Source organism: Pristis pectinata, chromosome 7 (genome assembly GCF_009764475.1).
Source record: "Pristis pectinata isolate sPriPec2 chromosome 7, sPriPec2.1.pri, whole genome shotgun sequence".
NCBI classification, from domain to species: Eukaryota; Metazoa; Chordata; class Chondrichthyes; order Rhinopristiformes; family Pristidae; genus Pristis; species Pristis pectinata.
The window spans coordinates 101316918-101337020 of record NC_067411.1 but is presented as its reverse complement, the minus strand read 5'-3'; the positions used below and the strand labels follow the sequence as shown (position 1 = coordinate 101337020).

General features: G+C 40.0%; 1 protein-coding gene across 5 annotated transcripts in view; it reads left to right on the top strand.

Annotated features, from left to right (window-relative positions):
- Positions 1-83: 83 nt before the first annotated feature.
- The window catches only part of xrcc4 (X-ray repair complementing defective repair in Chinese hamster cells 4), a 369686-nt gene continuing 349666 nt past the window's right edge, over positions 84-20103 (top strand). The window contains exons 1-3 of one of the 5 annotated variants that reach the window (XM_052020550.1): positions 109-223; positions 19638-19728; positions 19849-19947. In XM_052020550.1, coding sequence (XP_051876510.1) covers positions 19857-19947 — 91 coding nt within the window. In that variant the 5' untranslated portion in view covers positions 109-223; positions 19638-19728; positions 19849-19856. The other 4 variants (XM_052020551.1, XM_052020552.1, XM_052020553.1 and 1 more) reach the window with 4 other exon arrangements.

The window sequence follows — 20103 nt, the reverse complement described above, 5'->3', positions numbered from 1 at the left end:
CGTACCACACACACCTGACTCCCCCCCCCCTCCCTCCCCCGGGGGCTCCGCTGGTGTACCACGTCACCGCGGCGGGAGCGCCGCGGGCGGCGATTGGTTGAAAGCGGCTGCGCGCTCGTCCTGCCGGCGGCCGGCGCCCGGCGGTCAACGTGAACGGTCGCCGCCGCCGCCGCCCGGTGCGGTCCGGGCTGTGGCAACCGGCCGGAACCCTCGTCGATCGAAGGTACAGACAGGAGCTGAGGCGGCTGTCAGAATGTTGTCATTGAATTAAATCGGGGGCTGGTTAACCCCGCGGTGTTAGTGCGGCGTGATGCTGAGGGCGTGTCGTTCCTCGCACGGAGGGTGAGGGGATCTGCATCCCCCCCCCGCCCCGCTGCCCGTCACTTCATCTCCCCCTCCCACCCCATCACAGACATGTCAGGCCTCGGCCTCCTCCACTGCCACAGAGCCATAGCACTCTACAACACAGAAAACAGGCCATTCGGCCCTTCTAGTCGGTGCCGACACTCTGTTCCGCTAGTCTCATTGACCTGCACCCAGTCCATACCCTTCCAGACCTCTCCCGTCCATGTATCTATCCAATTTATTCTTAAAACTTAAGAGTGAGCCTGCATTTACCATGTCAGATGGCAGCCCGTTCCACACTCCCACCACTCTCTGAGTGAAGTTCCCCCAAACCTTTCCCCTTTCACCCTAAAGCCATGTCCTCAAGTACTTATCTCTCCCAATCTAGGTGGAAAGAGCCTACTCGCATTTACTCTGTCTATACCCCTCATAATTTTGTAAACCTCTATCGAATCTCCCCTCATTCTTCTACGCTCCAAGGAATAAAGTCCTAACCTGTTCAGTCTTTCCCTGTAACTCAACTCAATGACATTCCAAGCGCAAACTGGAGGAACAGCACCTCATGTTCCATCTGGGAACCTTGCAACCTAACGGCATGAACGTTGAATTCTCTCACTTTAGGTAATCCCCATCCCCACACTCACCACCCACCCACCATGCTTCTTCTCATCTTTCTTCTCCTAGCCCCTCTTTTTTTCTACCTTTTTTCCTTTCTCTCCTTACCTTTGACCCATCCCCCGGTGGATCTGCTCTCCCCTCTTCCCCCGCACTTGCCTATCACTTTCTCTTACCTGCATCTACCTGTTCACCACCTTGTGCCCACCCCGCCTCCCCTCTTTTGTCCACCTATCACTGCTCTGCTTTTCCCCCCTATATATTGGGCTTCCCCTTTTCCTATCTTCAGTCCTGAAGAAGGGTCCTGACCCGAAACGTTGACCGCCTGCTTTTCTCCACGGATGCTGCCTGGCCTGCTGAGTTCCTCCAGCATCATCGTGTTTTTCATCTAGATTCCAGCATCTGCAGTCCTTTGTTTCTCTGGGGTGAGGGTAGAGTTTGAATGACAGAAAGTTTGCAGTTTTAACATCCACAAGACTTTTTCCAGATAGAGAATATCAATAAATTCATGAAATTACTGAAGATGGGAGACTATTTGATCCATCATACCCATCCTGACTGAAAACTTCTTTGACTTTGAGTATGGGAAAGAATGATCATTCAAGTTTAGTGTGTCACTTTTAAAAAAAAATCATGAAACCAGCCTTGGGAATGCGTTTGATTCTCAAGTTTTGCTTATTCAGCTCCCTCCTGCTAATATTGCTATACCCCTGGCTAGCTTTTGTCCTGGTATCTGTTGGCTGTGCCAACTTTTTCATGGAGATTGTCTTTGCTGAAAACATGAATATCTGCTTGCAGCAAAACAAATAACAAACAATATTTACCAAATGCAGAAATTCTGTACATTCTCTCTTTGGAATTAATCAATTTAAACTGATTATTTTTATATGGCCCAAAATTAATAGTAGCTATTCAGGAGAATAAAACGCTCTTGCACTACAAATCATTGATTCTTTATCCAATGGATAATACTAACTTCGAGGCCTAGTTCTTATGAAACACTGAAACCATTCTCTGCCAGCTGATTTGAATAGTGCATTTCTAGCCAATGAGAAGACTTTATTTCACTGTGAACTGTTTGGGAGCGAAATTTTCATTTTTTCTCGGATAGAACGAAAAATGTCATGGTAGCATTCAAAAAAGGTTCTTCAAAGTCAATTAATTTTTGAAATCTAAGGGAATTAGGGATCATATGGGAAAGGAACTGAGGTAGAGAATCTGCCATGATTTTAGTGAATGACAGAGCAGGCTCATAAGTGTTGCAGAACTTAACCTGCTCCTATTTCTTAAGTCCTTGGATAACTTGTTTGTAATTATATACTCAGCTGAAAAGAGTATATAATTATTTGAGACATGGTGGTAAAGTTACTTCCTTTTCTTCTAGTTCAGTGCAGATGCTTTATCTAGACTTAAGTTTTTCTATTGAAATGTGCCCAGCCTGATCTTGGGACTTTTTTATGGCTCATAGCAGGAACTGAGCAGAGAGTGTGTTTCAGCACTTGTTATTATTGATATTCCTTGAGTCCATTATCATTGATCTGTGCTAATTTATATCAGATTTTAGAAAACTACAATTGAATTATAATTATGAATGTTACCATGCTCTTGGCTGATGCCATTCAGATATTTGCAATTCAGATTTTTTTTTTGTTTACGAAGAGATTCTTGTTATGGTGAATCCTTTAGTGCTTAACCAGATTGGAAATTCCCCTTTCTTCAGATGCTGAGGTCAGTTGTAGTGATCAGACTATCTCAGTGAATAATATCTGGAATTAAACCATGATCCTCCTGATCCGTAAAAGTCAATAATAAGTTTTTTTTTACCACTTGCAGGCTTGCATTCAGATTCTACAATGTTTTGGGCTTAATATGGTATCTATTCATTAAGTCATGTCAATATTATTTATAATGTATAATCGAAGACAATACTAAAGGTGTGAAAGTAGAGAAAGAATAGTTTTACAAAAAACATTTAAGAGAAGAGATATTCTGTAAATATTTACAAACAGTTGAACCACTTTGGAATTGAACAATTTTGGATAACAAGCCTTACCAGGAACCAAACTTCTAGAATTGGCTATTTCAGAAGGAAGGTCACCAACCTGTAATGTTAACTCAGTTTTTCTCTCTCCATAGTTGCTACCTGCTTTGCTGGCTGTTTCCAGTATTTTCTGTTTTTATGTCAGACTGCATTGTTACTCCATAGTTTGAACATTATTTTTCTCTCTTTGACCTCAATCGCCAGTTACTTTTTACATCTCCTTGATACAGATCAGCTGTGATTAACAAGTCTTCACCACAGTCTCAGTTGGTCCCACCACCTATAGTATCATTCGGTTTCTGTTTTTGTTTTTGTTTTGTTTGCTAAATATTTGAAATAATGACTCTGTTGTGGAGTAAATCACTACTCTATGTACCATCCATTTATCTTAAACAAAAACAAAATGTTATATACTCCTTTTAATAGAGTAAAGCATCCAAAGGCATTTTTTTGTTATTAGCCAACATTTGACACTGAATTACATAAGGGCAGATAACCAAAAGCTTGGTCAAAGCATAGATTTCAGGAGCGTCTTAAAGAAGGAATGATTGCTGCAGGGGTTGCGACTCATGGGAGGAATTACAAGTCTTTGGGCCTAAACAGCAGAAGATATTTCTGGCAATAATGGAACAATAAAAATTGGCATTATTCAATGGCAGAATTAGAGGAGCACTAATGTCTTGGAGGTTATGAACATGGGGAGGGCAGAATTGGTGAAGAAATTTGAGAACCTGGATGAGAAAATTAAAAAACTGCGGGTACTGGCAATCTGAAATTAAAACAAAATGCTGGAAATGCTCAGCAGGTCAGGCAGCATCTTTGGAAAGAGAAGCAGCATTCATTTTTAAGATCAAAGACCATTCATAGATCACTGGATCCTTAAAATGTTTCCTACAGTTGAAACACTGAAATGTGTTCTTTCCTGTGGGAACAAGAGAGTTTTGACCGGAAGGGTAGATCAGTGTACTCCTTTTCCATCACAGAGAAGGTAAACATCCCTCCTCAGTCTGATGGAGTTCCTGTTTTTTGTGAAGGGTCTTTGACCTGAAATGTTAATTTCCCTTTCCACAGATGCTGCCTGACCTACTCAGTGTTTTCAGCATTTTATGTTTCTATATCCTCCAAAACTTTTCCTCTTCATACTGCACTGTAACTGATCTTTGCAACATTGGTAAACTTAGGTACAGTTCACCTGGCCTCTTTATCCAAATCAGTGTTATCAATGGTGACCAGCTGGGCGACAACACTAAGGCACTTAATCTTCAGATCATCTTACTAATCATAACGTCTCAATGTGGAAATGATGTGAAAAAGTGGAAAATCTGAAATGTTTATCAATTGTACATGAAAGATGTTGCTTAGTAGGTTGAAAGTCCATTTAAACAGGCAAATATTTATTTTTTAGATCCTTTTACAATTAGGGTTTCTGCAAAATAAAATAATCTCATGAAAATATAGGGTAGAACCATCCAATATCGCACTGCACAAATCAGTTGCAGATGATTTGTTGATAGATTGGTGATAAAGTTGCAATGATCAAGCATTAATTCTTTAGTGTTCTTACCATTAGCATGAATGACCTGGAGAACACTAACAGTCTTCACGAGAGGCCAGCTGCTGTTGGCAGCAAAGTGGTCTCAACTGAGCAGCATACAACTAACACTATATAGTTACTGGAACAGGAAGGAAATAATGTGCAGTGATTTCAAAGGAGCAATCAGATCTTGGCAATTAAGAATTTGTTTGCAGAGCAGTTTTACCTTTCATGGTTAATTATATCATTTGATTCGCTCTTGACTTATTGTGCTGTAACCTCTTATGAATATTGATTACTTTCAATTTCCATTCAGAATGTCCACTCATTTTCATCCCTTCTTCTTAGGGCAGCCCTTTGGGATTGAAGGTGGCTTGTTTTCACTGCATTTCAGAGGTGGCTGATGAGCCCAATGTGGGCCCTGCAGATTGCCACAGGAAGGGCAGAAGTTTTGTGATAGGAGGGCTGGAGAGGGGTGGTTTGGCATCTTGGCACCCCTTCTGCCATTTATATGATCCTAGCAACTCCTTCCTGACTAGTTATGCGCTCGGGATTCCCAGGAGTCGATGGGGATGTAACACATTTTAAAGACCATAAGACCATTAGTAGGAACAGGAGGAGGCCATTCAGGCTACTTGAGCCTGCTGCACCATTTAATAGGATCATGGCTGTTCCTCTAGTCCGAGTTCTGTCCTTTCCCCATAACAATGATTCTCTTACTGATGATATCTATCTCCATGTTCCCCATAAGGAAGCTTTGAGAACATTCTTGAATCATTTCCTTCTTGTAATCCCTAGCTGTCACTGGGCTCTGTTCTGTTTTGCAAGTTTGCTTCAAAAAAAGGGCTCAAATCTGATTACTGTAACTACAGAGGGGATATTATGCTGTCTGCCACAGGGAAAGTCATTTGGCTGCATTTTACTTCTACAGAAGGACATGCAGGTTGTTATCTTGATCAGCGGGTTTACAACAGACCCAAGCTCAGTGGGGACTGGCCTTAAGCAAGGCTAAGTCATCACTTTAACACTTTCCTCAGTCTTCATCGCTACTGTGATCAACCTTGCCTCTGGCATGCTTCCAGCTGGAGTGGAGCTACTCCATGGGACAAAAAGGGAACCGTTCAACCTTTATAACCTCCAGAACAAAACTGCAATTGCCCCCACTTCAGCCATTGAGCTGTAGGGCACAGATAACGATCACATATGCACATACTTGGAGGCAAAGTTCCAAGTCATCATCTACTTTAAAAATTTCTATGGCATTCAGGAGATTCACCAGGATGTTGCCTGGGATGGAGCAGTTCAGTTATGAGGAGAGACTAGGTCTGTTTTCCCTGGAGCAGAGGAGGTTAAGAAGTATATAAAATTATGACGGGGGTAGACTGCAGGGAACTTTCCCCCATATCAGGGGTAGATTAACCTAGAGGACTTAGGTTTATGGTAAAGGGGATGAGATTTAGAGGATATATGAAGGGGATCTTCTTCATGCAGAGGGCGATAAGTACTTGGAATGCACTGCCTGAGAGAGTGGTTGAAGTTGGGTGGCTGACGGCATTTAAGGAGTGTCCAGATGAGCACCTGAATTGCTTGGGCATACAGGGCTAGAGACCAAGTGCCAGGCGATGGGATTAATGTGGAAGGGTGTCCATTTGTCAGCATGGATGAGTTGGGCTGAATGGCCTGCTTCCCTGCTGTATGCTTCTATGATTCTACCTGAATTGAAAACAAAATAACTGCAAGTGTGGGAAATCTGAAATAAGTTACAGAAATGTTGGGGATGCTCCACAGGCCAGGCTACATCTGTGGGAAGAGAAACAGTTGATGGCCCTTCATCAGAATTGGAAAAGTGGGAGAAGTTTGAAGTTGCAGGGTTGGGTGATGGAAAAGGTGGAGGGAACAAAGCGAGTGTCTGGGAAAGGATGGAGATCAGGGTTATCCGGATGACACATCTGCTGTTGAAAACAAGAGGGAAATGAATATTTGTAAATTAAGGTGTTTTGTCTGGAAGAGTGTAACTAGAGGAAGGTGATAAGGAAAGTAGAGAGAGAAAAACAACAACAATGGAATTGTGAGATATGGAACACAGCGAAGGTAACACATAACTAATTATAGTATTTCAAAGTTACATAATAAACAGAAACATGAGTAGCCCATTTAGTCCTGTGCCTGCTCCACTGTTCAATAAGATCAAAGTTTGCCTTTTATCTCAGTGCCACTTTCTTGCACTGGGCCCAGATTTCTTCCTTAATATCCAAACATCTGTTAATGTCTGAATTGAATAAACTCAGTGACTGAGGCTTCACAGCCATCTTGGGTGGAGAATTCCAAAGATACATTACCCTCTGCAAGAAGGAAAACTTCCTCACCTGAACCCTGAATGGCCAACAGCTTTTTTTGAGAAAGTGATCCTCGTTCTGGACACAAATAGATCAGAAGCTCACATTCCCTTATCCTTGAGCATGTGCAAACTCTGGCATGTTATCACAGACACATTTTCAATAATCCATGTACAGCTTCTAGGTGGTTTTTGCTTTTGGAACTTGAAATTAATGTTAAAAGTTGTGTATTTTTTTAAATTGAAGCTGCCAGTTATGCAGTAAAATGCATGCCTAAAACAACCTTAGTATATTTTGAACCAGTACACAGATTCAGCAATTTGATTGATTAATTCAGGAAATGTGCAGTTTCTCAAAAGTATCTATTGTTCAAATTTAAACTAACTTCTGATGCTGTCTTCTGAATTTTGAGACTAACTTTTTTCAAAACCATTTGTGTGATAAAGAGCACAAGCAAATTTTATCTTTTGTCAGTGTGAGCAAGCATAGTGCCTTTGGGAATTTACTAAGGAAATTGTAGAGTTCATTAATTTATTTTTGAGCAGATATGGTACAAGAAATACTGAACAGAAAAGTTTTTGAGAATATCTATGTTGATTGCTTTCTTAAAGGGAATATAAACAGAACATACTGGAAATACAGTGTATTTTAAGACTGAGGGATTATTTATCGGACATCTATAGATATATCGTCTCTTGCTTTTACTTCTAGTACTCTAAGCATTTCTATGATTAATGTTTCTATTGAATATGTATTCTCAATTAGTAAATAATTTTTGAAAAGCCGAGAGTGAGAGTGGGAACTTGTAAAAAGGCAAGTCTTGTTTCTTGTTATTTTACTTTTGCAGGACTCCGGGAGCTGAGAGTGAGAGCGGGAACTTATAAAAAGGCAAGTCTCATTGATTGGCTAATTGGAGGGCACTTTAACCAATAAAAGGAAGGTGAGGTTAAGTGGAGCAGCCAGTGTGAGACTGGGGAACTGAGGCTTTGGCTAGGAGGCAGAGGTGAAGAGCAGGTAAGATTTTTAATTTCCTGTTAATCTCAGTCCTTTGATTTTGTGAAGATAAAATGACAGTCAGGGCAGTGGAATGCTTCTCCTGAAAGTTGTGGGAAATCAGGGAACCTCATGGTCTCCCTGATGACTACATCTGTGGGAAGTGCACCCAGCTGCAGCTCCTGACAGACCGGATCAAGGAACTGGAACTGGAGCTGGAGTTGGATGTACTCAGAATCATTTGGGATTCTGAGGATATCATAGATGAGAGTTTTAGTGAGATGGTCACACCTCAGTGCAGGCTACAGATAGATGGGTGACCAAGAGAAGTAAGGGAAGTAAGCAGACAGTACAGGATTCCACTGTGGCCATTCCCCTCACTAACAGGTATGCCCCTTTGGATACTGTTGGGGGACGATGACCTTTCAGAGGCCAGCTTCAGTAGCCAGGTCAGTGGCACCGTGCCTGGCACTGAGGCAAAGAAGGGAAGGGTGAAGTCAAGCAGAGCGATCGTGATAGGGGACTCGATAGTAAGGGGTGCAGATAGTTGCTTCTGTGGCCGCAATTGAGACTCCAGAATGGTGTGTTGCCTCCCTGGTGCCAGGGTCAAGGATGTCTTGCAGTGGGTTCAGGACTTTCTGAGAGGGGAGCTGAGCAAGCCAGAGGTCGTGGTCCATATAGAATCAGAATCAGGTTTATTATCACTGACATATGTCGTGAAATGTGTTGTTTTGCAGCAGCAGTACAGTGCAAGACATGAAAATTACTATAATACCAATGACATAAGCAGGAGCAGGGATGAGGCCCTGCAAAGTGATTTTCGGGAGCGAGGTACAAAGTTAAAAGCAGGACTTCCAGGGGTGTAATCTCAGGATTACTACCCATGCCATGTGCTAGTTAGGTGAGAAATAGATACGTAATGCAGTTCAATATGTGGCTGAGGAGCTGGTGCAGGAAGGAGGGCTTCAGATTTATAGATCATTGGGTTCTCTTCCAGTGCAGGTGGGACCTGTACAAACAAGATGGTTTGCAGCTGAACTGAAGGGGAACCAATATCCTTTCGGGGAGGTTTGCTGGTGCTATTGGGAGGGTTTAAACTAAAGTGGCAGGGGATGGGAACCAGAACAGCAGGGCAACAGGTGGTAGGGTTGAGGGTGTCAAATTCGCAAGTTCTTTCAGGAGTCCAAGAATGAATTGAAAACAACTTGGTGCTTCACAAAGTTTTATTGGAAAAGTATAAAACAAAGAAGTAGTCACAGAGCACATGGCACTAGCTTTACTACTAGGAGGTGAAACGAGACAAAAGGAACTAAAGATGAGCTAGGGCTGGGGGGGAGGGGGGAAGAGAGCAAGCGAGTGATTAACAAAAAAACACACCTTTTATATCTGAGATTTGGATGAAAATGTAGATGGGTAGATTTGCAAGTTGGCAGATGACACCACGATTGGAGCTGTGAACAGTGTAAAGGACGATCAAAAAATATAGCAGGATATAGATCAGTTACAGATATGGGCAGAGAAGTGGCAGATGAAGTTTAATCCAGGCAAGTATGATGTGTTGCACTTTGGGAGGTCAAATGAAAGGGGAAAGTATATAGTTAATGGTAGGCCCATTAATATCATTGAGGTACAGAGGGATCTTGGGGTCCAGGTCCATAGTTCACTGAAAATGGCTATGCAAGTGGATAAGATGGTAAAGAAGGCATTTGGAATGCTTGCCTTCATTGGTAGGGGTGTTGAGTATAAGATCGAGGAAAAATGCTGCCGCAATATAAAACTTTACTCAGACCACACTTGGAGTACTGCGTGCAGTTTTAGTCATCCCATGATAGGAAGGATGTGGAGACTGGAAAGCGTGCATAGAGACTTAACAGGACACTGGCTGGATTAGCGGGCATGAGCTATAAGGAAAGGTTGGACAAACTTGGGTTGTTCTCCCTGGAGTGTCGGAGGCTGAGGGGAGACATGATTGAGGTTTTTAAGCTCATGAGAAGCATAGATAGGGTAGACAGTCAGAATCTTTTCCCCAGGATAGAAATGTCAAACACCAGAGGATATGCTTTTAAAGTTAGAGGGGGGAAGTATAAAGGTGAAGTGAGAGGCAAGTTTTTTATGCAGAGAGTGTTAGGTGTCTGGAATGGGTTACCTGGGGTAGTAGGGGAAGTTTGGTGGCATTTAAGAGGCTTTTAGATAGACACATGAGTATGGAGGGACATGGATGATACACAGGAGGAGGACATTTAGTACAAATTGGCATCAAGATCGGCACAACATTGTGAGCTCAATGGCCCGTCCAATGCTGTACTGTTCTATGTTCTATAAAAAATGATCTAAAATAATGCTTCCTTCAACCTTTTATATGAAATATATATAACTACAATAATATAAGCAATAAGGTGAAAATTTTTCTCTATGCAACCAAAGCATGTTGCATCTGCTTACTTTATTTTAGAGAATAATAGTACAATAAAAGTATATAAAGTTTGGAAGGTAAAGATAATACTCATATTTTCTGTACAGCTCTTAGCTTGTCAATACCTTTCCCATTCTTCCCAAAATCATAAAATCTGTTGATAGCTTATTGCAATGTTCCCAGTACTGTCCATTAAGAGACCTTTCAGTCTGGTTTCTGGCCTGGATTGGCTGAAACTACATAGGAGAGCTTGTTTGATATTTTTTACCAAATCTGACAGCTTCATGGTCATTGTTACTGACTTCAGCTTGTTTTATTGTTTGCAGATTTTTTTAAGAATTCATAGTTGAATTCTGGCCACTCTCTATAAGGAGTTTGTACGTTCTCCCTTTGTTTGTGTGGGTTTCCTCCGGGTGCTCCAGTTTCCTCCCACATTCCAAAGACGTATGGGTTAGGAAGTTGTGGGCATGCTCTGTTGGCGCTGGAAGCGTGGCGACACTTGCTGGCTGCCCCCTGAATACTCTACACAAAGATGTATGTCACTGTGTGTTTCAATGTATGTGTGACTAATAAAGATATCCTATCTAAAACTCTTTTCTGGATTTTTAATCCAGATTCCTAGATTACTCAACATGATGATCATACAATTGAAGCAAATAATACAATGTTATTTTGGAAAGGACCTGGATAAGCATTTGAAAACGAAGGATGTTAGCAGATGTGGAGAAAGGTTGGCTTGGGATTGTTGGCTTCAGTTGAAGAGCAAGCATCGATATGGGTCTGAGGAGCAGATTTTGCCATTTTTATCACTGGCCAGCATTGGTATATACAATGTTCCTTTGGCCATTGCCTTGAGAGCTTTGTGGAGTTGCAACTCAAGTTGTTTGTGATAAACTAAGATTGCAATTCTGCAGTTTTCTTAATATTGTGATGCAGGAGAAGAAATTCTACTTTCAGACAAGGGAAAGCAGATATTTTAATATAGCTTACTGAAATATATAAACAATGCTGTCTTTGTATTTCTGATTTTGAAATTCATCTTGAGATTAGCTGTGTTGAAGTTGGAACTCTCAAGAGAACTTTTGAGCTTTATGTTGTCTGAATTGTACTGCAACACAGTCACTTGAATTATGACTTCAATATATTGGTTTCTGTGGAAACCAAGATGTAGCCAAATGAGATGTTTATGGTAGGGAAGAAAAAATACTAAAGGCAGTCGTGTGAATGGGATTGGGTTTGTCCCAACATATTTTCGAGTTGTTTATGCAAATGAGACAGTTCAATAACTATGACATTAAAAGGGCACTTTGTTTGTATCTACATAAGGACCTAGGAGGCCACCCATCCTACAAGGAAGTAGGGCAGGAAGAAAATGCCCAGTCCTAAGTAAAGGCACTCATCTGTGACCTAGTTATTAGTTCTGGAAAAACAATGTACTGACCAGTTGAAAGAATTGGGTTATTTTAAAGCTTGGCATATATTGTATATCAGCTGGATGGCTGGCAAGTGGGTAGTGTAAAGCCTGGGAATAATTTCATTTCACATGGACAGAAAATGTACAAGTTGTATGATATCTGGCAAAATAAATCTTATAACTACAATCATATTGAATAGGTTCAGGAAAATATAAATGATTTTACCTATCATTGAGCCAGACAACTCAGATATGAAACAGTTTCAGTATTTACTTGTAAATTAGTTCAGCAAAGAATAGTTCTGTGATGAAACATAGACAAAAGTGTTTTAAAATCTCTTTCAAGTCATTCCTTTCTGATTTCATACATTCTAGGATGTGGGCATCACTAATGATGCCGGCATTTATTGGCCATCCCTAGAAGCATAACATTACCCTCTCCTTCTTACAAGTCTCATTAAAACCTGGATGATTACTGACTCATAGGAGAAGGGAAATTGTAAAGCAGTAATGAACAGAAATTTTATTACCCAGGTTTGATCTGGTGTCATGAGCTTTCCAGAAACCATTTTGGGGACACCCAGGGCTGTTCCTTCTAACTATAATGTAGTGTTACCTTAGTACGTGGGTTATGATGGAAGAGTCCAGCACATTAGCTAAAAGGTGTCAATCAATAACTATGCCATTTTCAGGTTACTGGACAGCCCTCTAATCTGGATTATTTCCTGGTTTTCCATTTTTTTTTTGTCATATTCTCTGACATACCCGAAGAAGAAATACCATATGTTGATTAAGCTGTGTTTGCATGTGCTAAAATTAATATGGACTGAGTTTGAAACTTTGAATCCCAGTTGAATTTTAAAAAGTGGTCACCTTCACTTGTCTTGGCATGAACAATTGCAATAAACAAGGTATTGAGATTGTGAAGATCTCCCTTTTCAAGTAACTATTGTGAGGAAAAACTGCTATAGTTATTTCCACATTAACCATGTAGTTCATTGAGGTGATCAGTAGCAAATCCCAAGATAAAATAGGAGATGCTTGACAGGTCAGATGTAATGCAGTGCAGTGCAAAGTGATGTCTTATGGTAGGGAGAATGAGGACTGGCAATATGAAATAAATGGTGCAGGCAAAGATCGAGGGATATATGCGCACAAATCTTTGCAGGTAATAGGGCAATTTGGCATTTTTTTTGAAGGCAAGTGGGATACTTAGGGTTTGTTAACAGAGACACAATACAAAAGCACAGGAGTTTTATGCCAAAGCTTTTTAAAATTCAGACTTCATCTGGTGTATTGTTTTCACTTCCGGAAATAAAACTTAACGGAGGACATTAAGACATTAGAAAGAGTGCAGCAAAGATTTCGTAAACTGTTATCAGAAATGTGGAAATTAATTTACATGAATCGGCTGAAGAAACTCATGTTATTTTTCTTAAATCAGAGAAAGAAGAGGAGTTTTGTTCGAGGTTATAAGTGCATAAGGGGAGACTGTTTCCATTTGTAGGGTCAGTAAACACAGAACACATTTAAGATTAATGGCAAAAGAAGCCGAAGAGACATAATGTTACTTTTTTTAATGATAGGTGCTATAGTGATTTGGATTGCATTTTTGAAAGGGTGGCAAAAGTTAATTAAACAGCAACATTCAAAAGAGAATTTGATGAATATCTTGAGGTGAAATATTTACAGGACGGTGGGGAAAGTGCTGGTTGAATGGAATATTTCTGCAAAAGAATGGACCTAATGGCCTCTTTTTGTGCCTTAGTATATTTATTGTGTATGTACATGCCCAAATGTAATTTAATATTTTGTTGTTGGTGAGCTATTAAAAACAAACTCACATTCAACCAGGAAATTGCATCATTTTATTTATTTGATATATGACCTTTATTGTTTCAAGAATCAGTACAAGTGGTTTTATGTATCTGTAGTTGAGAGCAAGATTGCTCATAGTGGGTCCAATTGTCTGCATGCCAAAATGAATCTGTGAACTTTAAAACAGAACCCCTATTGTTTTATAAAGCACTGCTGGCCAACATATTAGCCACCATCCACATGTGGTTAACTGGGAATCCAGATGAGACTAATTGTATTTCTAAGTATGAAATAAAAATGGGTAAAGATAATACTAATGATAATGAGCATTCAGTTTTTGTATGATACATGGATATGTACTTTAAACTTTTGTGTGCATTTGCTGGTAACATATGAAAGCAGATAGTATGAATATTTTTAGATTATTGTGAGCATATTACTTGATTATAGAATTACACAAGGCATTTGCTCTTCAAATATACACAAAATATTGTGCAAGAGTAAACGAGGTGTTTTACCAGAAATCAGCACAGTACATTGTGACTGAAGCAGTATGACTGAGCCACATGTTTTGGAAAGGTAGCTGTTTTTGTTGGGCATGTTAGTTTAAAACTGTTCAGTTTAGCAATAGTTATACTTTTATTACTTTTATGGCCATTTTATTGATATTACAAATATCCTTCTCAGATCTGAAGAAATAACTAGATATAGACTTCTTATAAATCAAATTGGAAGATTTAGAGGGTTACAGTTGGTTTCCAATGTAGCGGTTAGCGTAACGCTATTACAGTGCCAACGACCCGGATTCAATTTCGGCCACTGTCTGTAAGGAGTTTGTATGTTCTCCCTGTGACTGTGTGGGTTTCCTCCGGGTGCTCCGGTTTCCTCCCACATTCCAAAGACGTACGGGTTAGGAAGTTGTGGCCATGTTATGTTGGCGCCAGAAGCGTGGCGACACTTGCGCGCTGCCCCCAGAACACTCTACGCAAAAGATGTATTTCAGTGTGTGTTTTGATGTACATCTGACTAATAAAGATATCTTATCAATGGTGATGACCTAAACACTTGGATAAGTGTTTTGCAGTTAGATCAATTCTCTTTCACAATTTACAGAAGTTGGAAATAGGGGTTGTTTAATAACATGCAGTTATTACAGCTAGGTGGTTCCCATTATTATTGGAATTGTAAGCCATTATAATTGAGATGAGAGGAATTAAAATATTGCAAGCATTTTAATGGAACATGGAAGCTTACATTCTAAATAGTCAACAAGAGTGATAATATTCTTTAATGTAATTACTGAGTAAATCTAACACTTATGTAAGTAATTATAATGGGTGGAAAAAAAACACTGAGCTGTGGATGGTAAGCAGTATATAAATAATAGAACAAAGTTGGTTCAAAATTGAGGTACTGGGTAAAGATTTTTTTATTTGTGCAATTCATATTGGATAATCCTAAGATTTTATTAGATTTCCACAGATTCAAGGACATAAATTCTAAGAACATGACATTTTGCCATTAAAGGGAATCCCCCTGTACTTTCATTTTATTTCACCACAAATCAGAAAGTGCTGGAAATACTCAGCAGGTCAGGCAGTATCTGAAGTGAGAGAAAAGATTAACATTTCAGGTCATTGGCTCTTCAGTGGAATTTTTTTTCTCTCTGCACAGTTGCTGCCCGACCTGCTGAATATCTCCGGCATTTTCCATTTCAGATGTACGGTGTCAGCAATTTCTTAGTTTTCATTTAAGAACATAATCTTGGTTGCTATATTGGTGCAGACTGAGGGAGTGCTGACTTGTCAGCCTTGTCAAAAATGCCATCAGTTGAGGTGATAAACAAAGATTGTATCTGCTTGCTCAGATGGTATAACAAAAAAAATCCATAGTATTATTTGAGTATTGGGCACAGAGATGAACTGATTTGTTATTTATTTCAAAGTGACATCCAACAATGGATTAGTTACTGATTATTAATCATTTTAAGAACATAATAAGAACCAAAGAAAAAGTGCAGGAGTGAGCCATTCATTCCCTAGAGTTTGCTCCACCATCAACATCAGTTTTCTGCCCTGTTCTCATATCCCTTCTTTTCCTTTAATATCCAGATATCTACTGATCTCTGCTTTGCATGCAATCAAAGCCTCTGCAATCCTCATGATAGAGAATTCCTAAGATTCACCACCCTCTGAATGAAGAAATTTCTCCTCATTTCAGTCCTAAGATAAGATATCTTTATTAGTCACATGTACATCGAAACACACAGTGAAATACATCTTTTTGTGTAATGTTCTGGGGGCAGCCCGCAAGTGTCACCACGTTTCCGGCGCCAACATAGCATGCCCACAACTTCCTAACCTGTACGTCTTTGGAATGTGGGAGGAAACCAGAGCACCCGGAGGAAACCCACGCAGTCACGGGGAGAACATACAAATTCCTTACAGACAGTGGCCGGATTTGAACCTGGGTTGCTGGCGCTGTAAGGCATTACGCTAACCGCTACACTACCGTGCCTGTTCTACTCCTTAATATTTAGACTGTGAGCCCTGGTTCTAGCCTCCTTAGCTAGGGGAAACATCTTCCCTGCATCCACCCTGTCGAGTCTTCCAGGAATTTGTACTTAATGAGGTCTCTGTTCTTTTTAACTCCGGAGAGTCGAGGCCAGCTTACTCCGTCTCTCCTCATGGCAACTACACCACCCCAGGAATCAATCTGATGAATCTTCACTGTATTCTCCCCATAGCAAGTGTATCCAGTTTTAGTGAGGAGACCAAAATTGTGCACAATATTCCAGGTGTGATTTCACTAAGGCCCTGTACACTTGTAGTAAGACATCTGTATCAGTTAGCATAATGCTATTACAGCACCAGCGACCCAGGTTCAATTCTGTCGCTGTCTGTAAGGAGTTTGTACGTTCTCCCTGTGTCTGCGTGGGTTTCCTCTCACATCATGTGCAGGTTAGGAGCTGTGGGCATGCTATGTTGGCGCATTAAGAGTGGTGACACTTGCGGGTTGCCCCCAACACATTCTCAGTAATGCAAAAAGATGCATTTCACTGTGTGTTTCGATGTACATGTGACTGATAAATAAATAAATATCTTATCTTGTACTCAAATTCTCTAGCAGTAAAAGTCAACATACCATGTGCTTTCTTATTTGCCTTCTACACCTGCATTCTAGCATTTTCCAGTTTTTCAGAATTTGAAAACTTTTCAACATGTTTATTTTTTCTACTGAACTGGACACCCTCAATTTTTCCCATGTAGTTCTCCATCTGCCATGTTGTTGCTCACTCCACAGTTTGTCTTTATCATCTTGAACATTTGAACACACTAATTACAAGCAGTTCTAAGCTGCTCAAGTCTTCGAGCCCGCTCCACAATTTAATAAGATCACGGCTGATTTGATTATAACTCTGCATTCCCTTCCATCTGTGCTAACCTTGCACCCCTGGCTTATCAAGAAACTATCTACATCTGCCATAAAAATATTCAAGGAGTGCTTCCACTGTCAACTAAGAGAGCTCCAAAGACCTGCAACCTTATCAGAGGAAAAAAAGTCGATCTCACCTCACTTACATGAATGATCCTTTACTTGTAATCAGTGACCATGTAGTTCTGTTTTCTCCCACAAGAGGAAACTTTCTCTCCACATCCAATTAGTGAAGATTCTTCTGAAGTTGACCCACGCTTTTCATATATCCAGATGAAGGGTCTCAACCCGAAACATTGATTGTCCATTTCCCTCCACAGATGCTGCCTGACCAGCTGAGTTCCTCCAGCCTCTTGTTTGTTGCTGCAGATTCCAGCATCTGCAGTCTCTTGTGTCTTCATTTCACATATCATTTCAGTGAATGTTCTCTGAACTGTCACCGACATATTGAAGCCTCTTGTGTCTTCATCATTACTCACATTCCCACTTAGTTTTGTGAATCAGCACAAATGTATTAAGTTTGGTCCTCTCAACTGCATTGTTGATATGAATTGTGAACATTTGGGGCCGAATCATTGATCCCTGCAGCATTCCACTTGTGGGATCTTATTGAAAATCTTCTGTAAACCCAAATTCACCACATTCACTAGTTCCTCAAATAAGTCCAATAGATTTGTCAAACATAACCTGGCTTTCCTAAGTATATGATGACTCAACCATATTATTATTTCTTAAATATCCTTTCTTAAGTAGTAGGGTCACATTTGTTACTCCTGAATCTGCAGGAGCCAATTTATTGTCTAGAATTTTGGAAGGTGATAACCAAAGTACTACTGTCTTCAAAGCCACCGCTTTCAAAACTCTGCAATGTAAATAATCAGGTCCTTGGGATTTTTCAGGTTTTATGCCATTAACTTTTCTGGTAGTTTTCTTTTTAGTGATATTAATTTAGTTTATATCCTCATTTGCACTGGATCCTCGGTCCCCAAGTGCTTCTGGTTGTTTCTTTTTTTTATCTCTGCTTCTGTGAGTACAGACATGTTTCCTTGTTTCACTGTCTGTCTGTAAGAGAGATTTGTCCTTGATAATCTTTTTCTTCTTACATATCTGTAGAAGCTCTCTGTTTTTAGGCTTCTTGCTACTTTACTGGCATGTTCTGTTTTCCCTTTCTTTATAAATTTCTTTGTCATTCTTATTTCTTTGTCATTATAAGCCTATTCCTTATATTTAATACTATTTTTATTATCTTTTGTAATCCATGGTTGGACCACTTTTCCATTGTGTCTTGGTGCTTTAAAAGAATGTATATTTGTTTCAAATCAGTTATCCTTTCTTTAAGTGCTAGCCATCGCCCATCCACTGACACACTGTTAAATGCAGTTTCCCAGTCTACACAGCCAACCTGAGCCTCATACCTTCAAAGCTTCCTTTGTTTAGATAGAAAATTCTGGTTTCAGATTGAAATCCATCACTTTTGAAGTAAATGTAAAATTTATCATATTACGGTCACTCTTTTCTAAGGACCCCTTTACAATAAGATTATTAATTAATCTTTTCTTGTTGTACAGTACTCAATCTAGTCTATTTTTGAGTTGGTTCCTCAAGATTTTGATCTAGAAATTCATCTCATTTATATTTCGGGACTTATCATTAACATTGTCTTTATTCATTTGACTTACCCAGTGTGTATGGCGATTCAAGAACCCAATGATGGCTGTATTATTCATTTTACTTGCACCCTAATTTCCTTATTGGTACTGTGCCCTACATCTTGACTACTATTTGGAGATCTATAAACAACTCTCACCAATATTTTCTATCCCCATCTGCTTCTTAGCTCCACGGAAACTGATTCTAATTCTACATGTGGTGTTCTGAGCCAAGGTCCTTATCTACTGTACTCTTCTCATCCTTTATTAAGAGCACTATCTAACATATTTTTTTCTGTCCTTTCCAAATGTTAAATACAGGGGAATGATTGGTTCTCAGCTTTGCTCACCACGCAGCCATGTTTCAGCAATACTTTGATCATAATCACAATGAATTGAGATGTTGATTCTAATGCTTTTTATATTTGGATATAGTGCCTTTAAAATTGGCTGTTTAACATTTTTCCATACTCTGGCTTTGTTTGCTGCTTGCCTTTATTTGTGCTGCCTATTTATTTTGATGTCTATATATTTCTAATTTCCACTTCCGTCTTTGGTTCTCTTCCTCCTGATTCTCCTCTCAGGTTCTCAAAAAGCTTGTTTGAATACAGGAAGAGAATTCAAACATAACAACTTTAAAAATAGGAATAGGCCATTTGGCCCTTTGAACCTGCGTGAGCATTCATCGAGATCATGACTGATACCCCTAATCACCAGTTTCCTGCACTATCTCTACCTCCCCTAATTCCTTTAATATCCAGAATCCATTGATCTGTTTGGATCTACTCAGTCCTATATCCTGGAGGCCTCTATAGCCCTCCAGGGTGCAGGGTTCCAAAGATTCGCCACCAAGGCATAGAAGCCAATGGACCAAGTGCTGGTAAATGGGATTAGTATATATGGGCACTTGATGGCAGCCATGGACAATGTGGGCTGGAGGGCCTGTTTCTGTGCTGTATGAGTCTATAATTAATTTTGTTTTGGTACCTTTAATTTACCAGAGTGACTTCAGGAACCACTTAATTCTATGGCTTCATTCCCCAGCTTTTGGCAGAGAACCTTGGTCTGCATTTAACATGAACATCTTGATTACTGCCTGTATTATTCATCAGTGAGGCAGCTGGGATAAGAACAGGCAAGTGGAACATGCCATTAACTTATGAATTTTTAGTATTTTCTCAAATCTATTAAATCAGTACTCTTCCACATATTTGACTGCCACCTCAAATAAGCTCTTGTTGGTTCTTGTTGACAGAAGTGTTTATGGACTTGGAGAAAACTGTGCCTTACTGGCAAAGAAGTCAGCAGAAAGATGGATTCCCTCTGGGGCTATTTTGTAAACAAACACCTGATTGTAGGTACATGTCAGTAATTAGTTCCACATTTCCTGAGAATTTATTCCTCCATTATTTGAAAACAGTTGGTTTACGATTCAAGCTATTCTCTGGCTAAGATAAGAAACTTGTTGGTGTGGGAAACCTGGAGGCCTAACCCAATGTTTTCAAGTTCC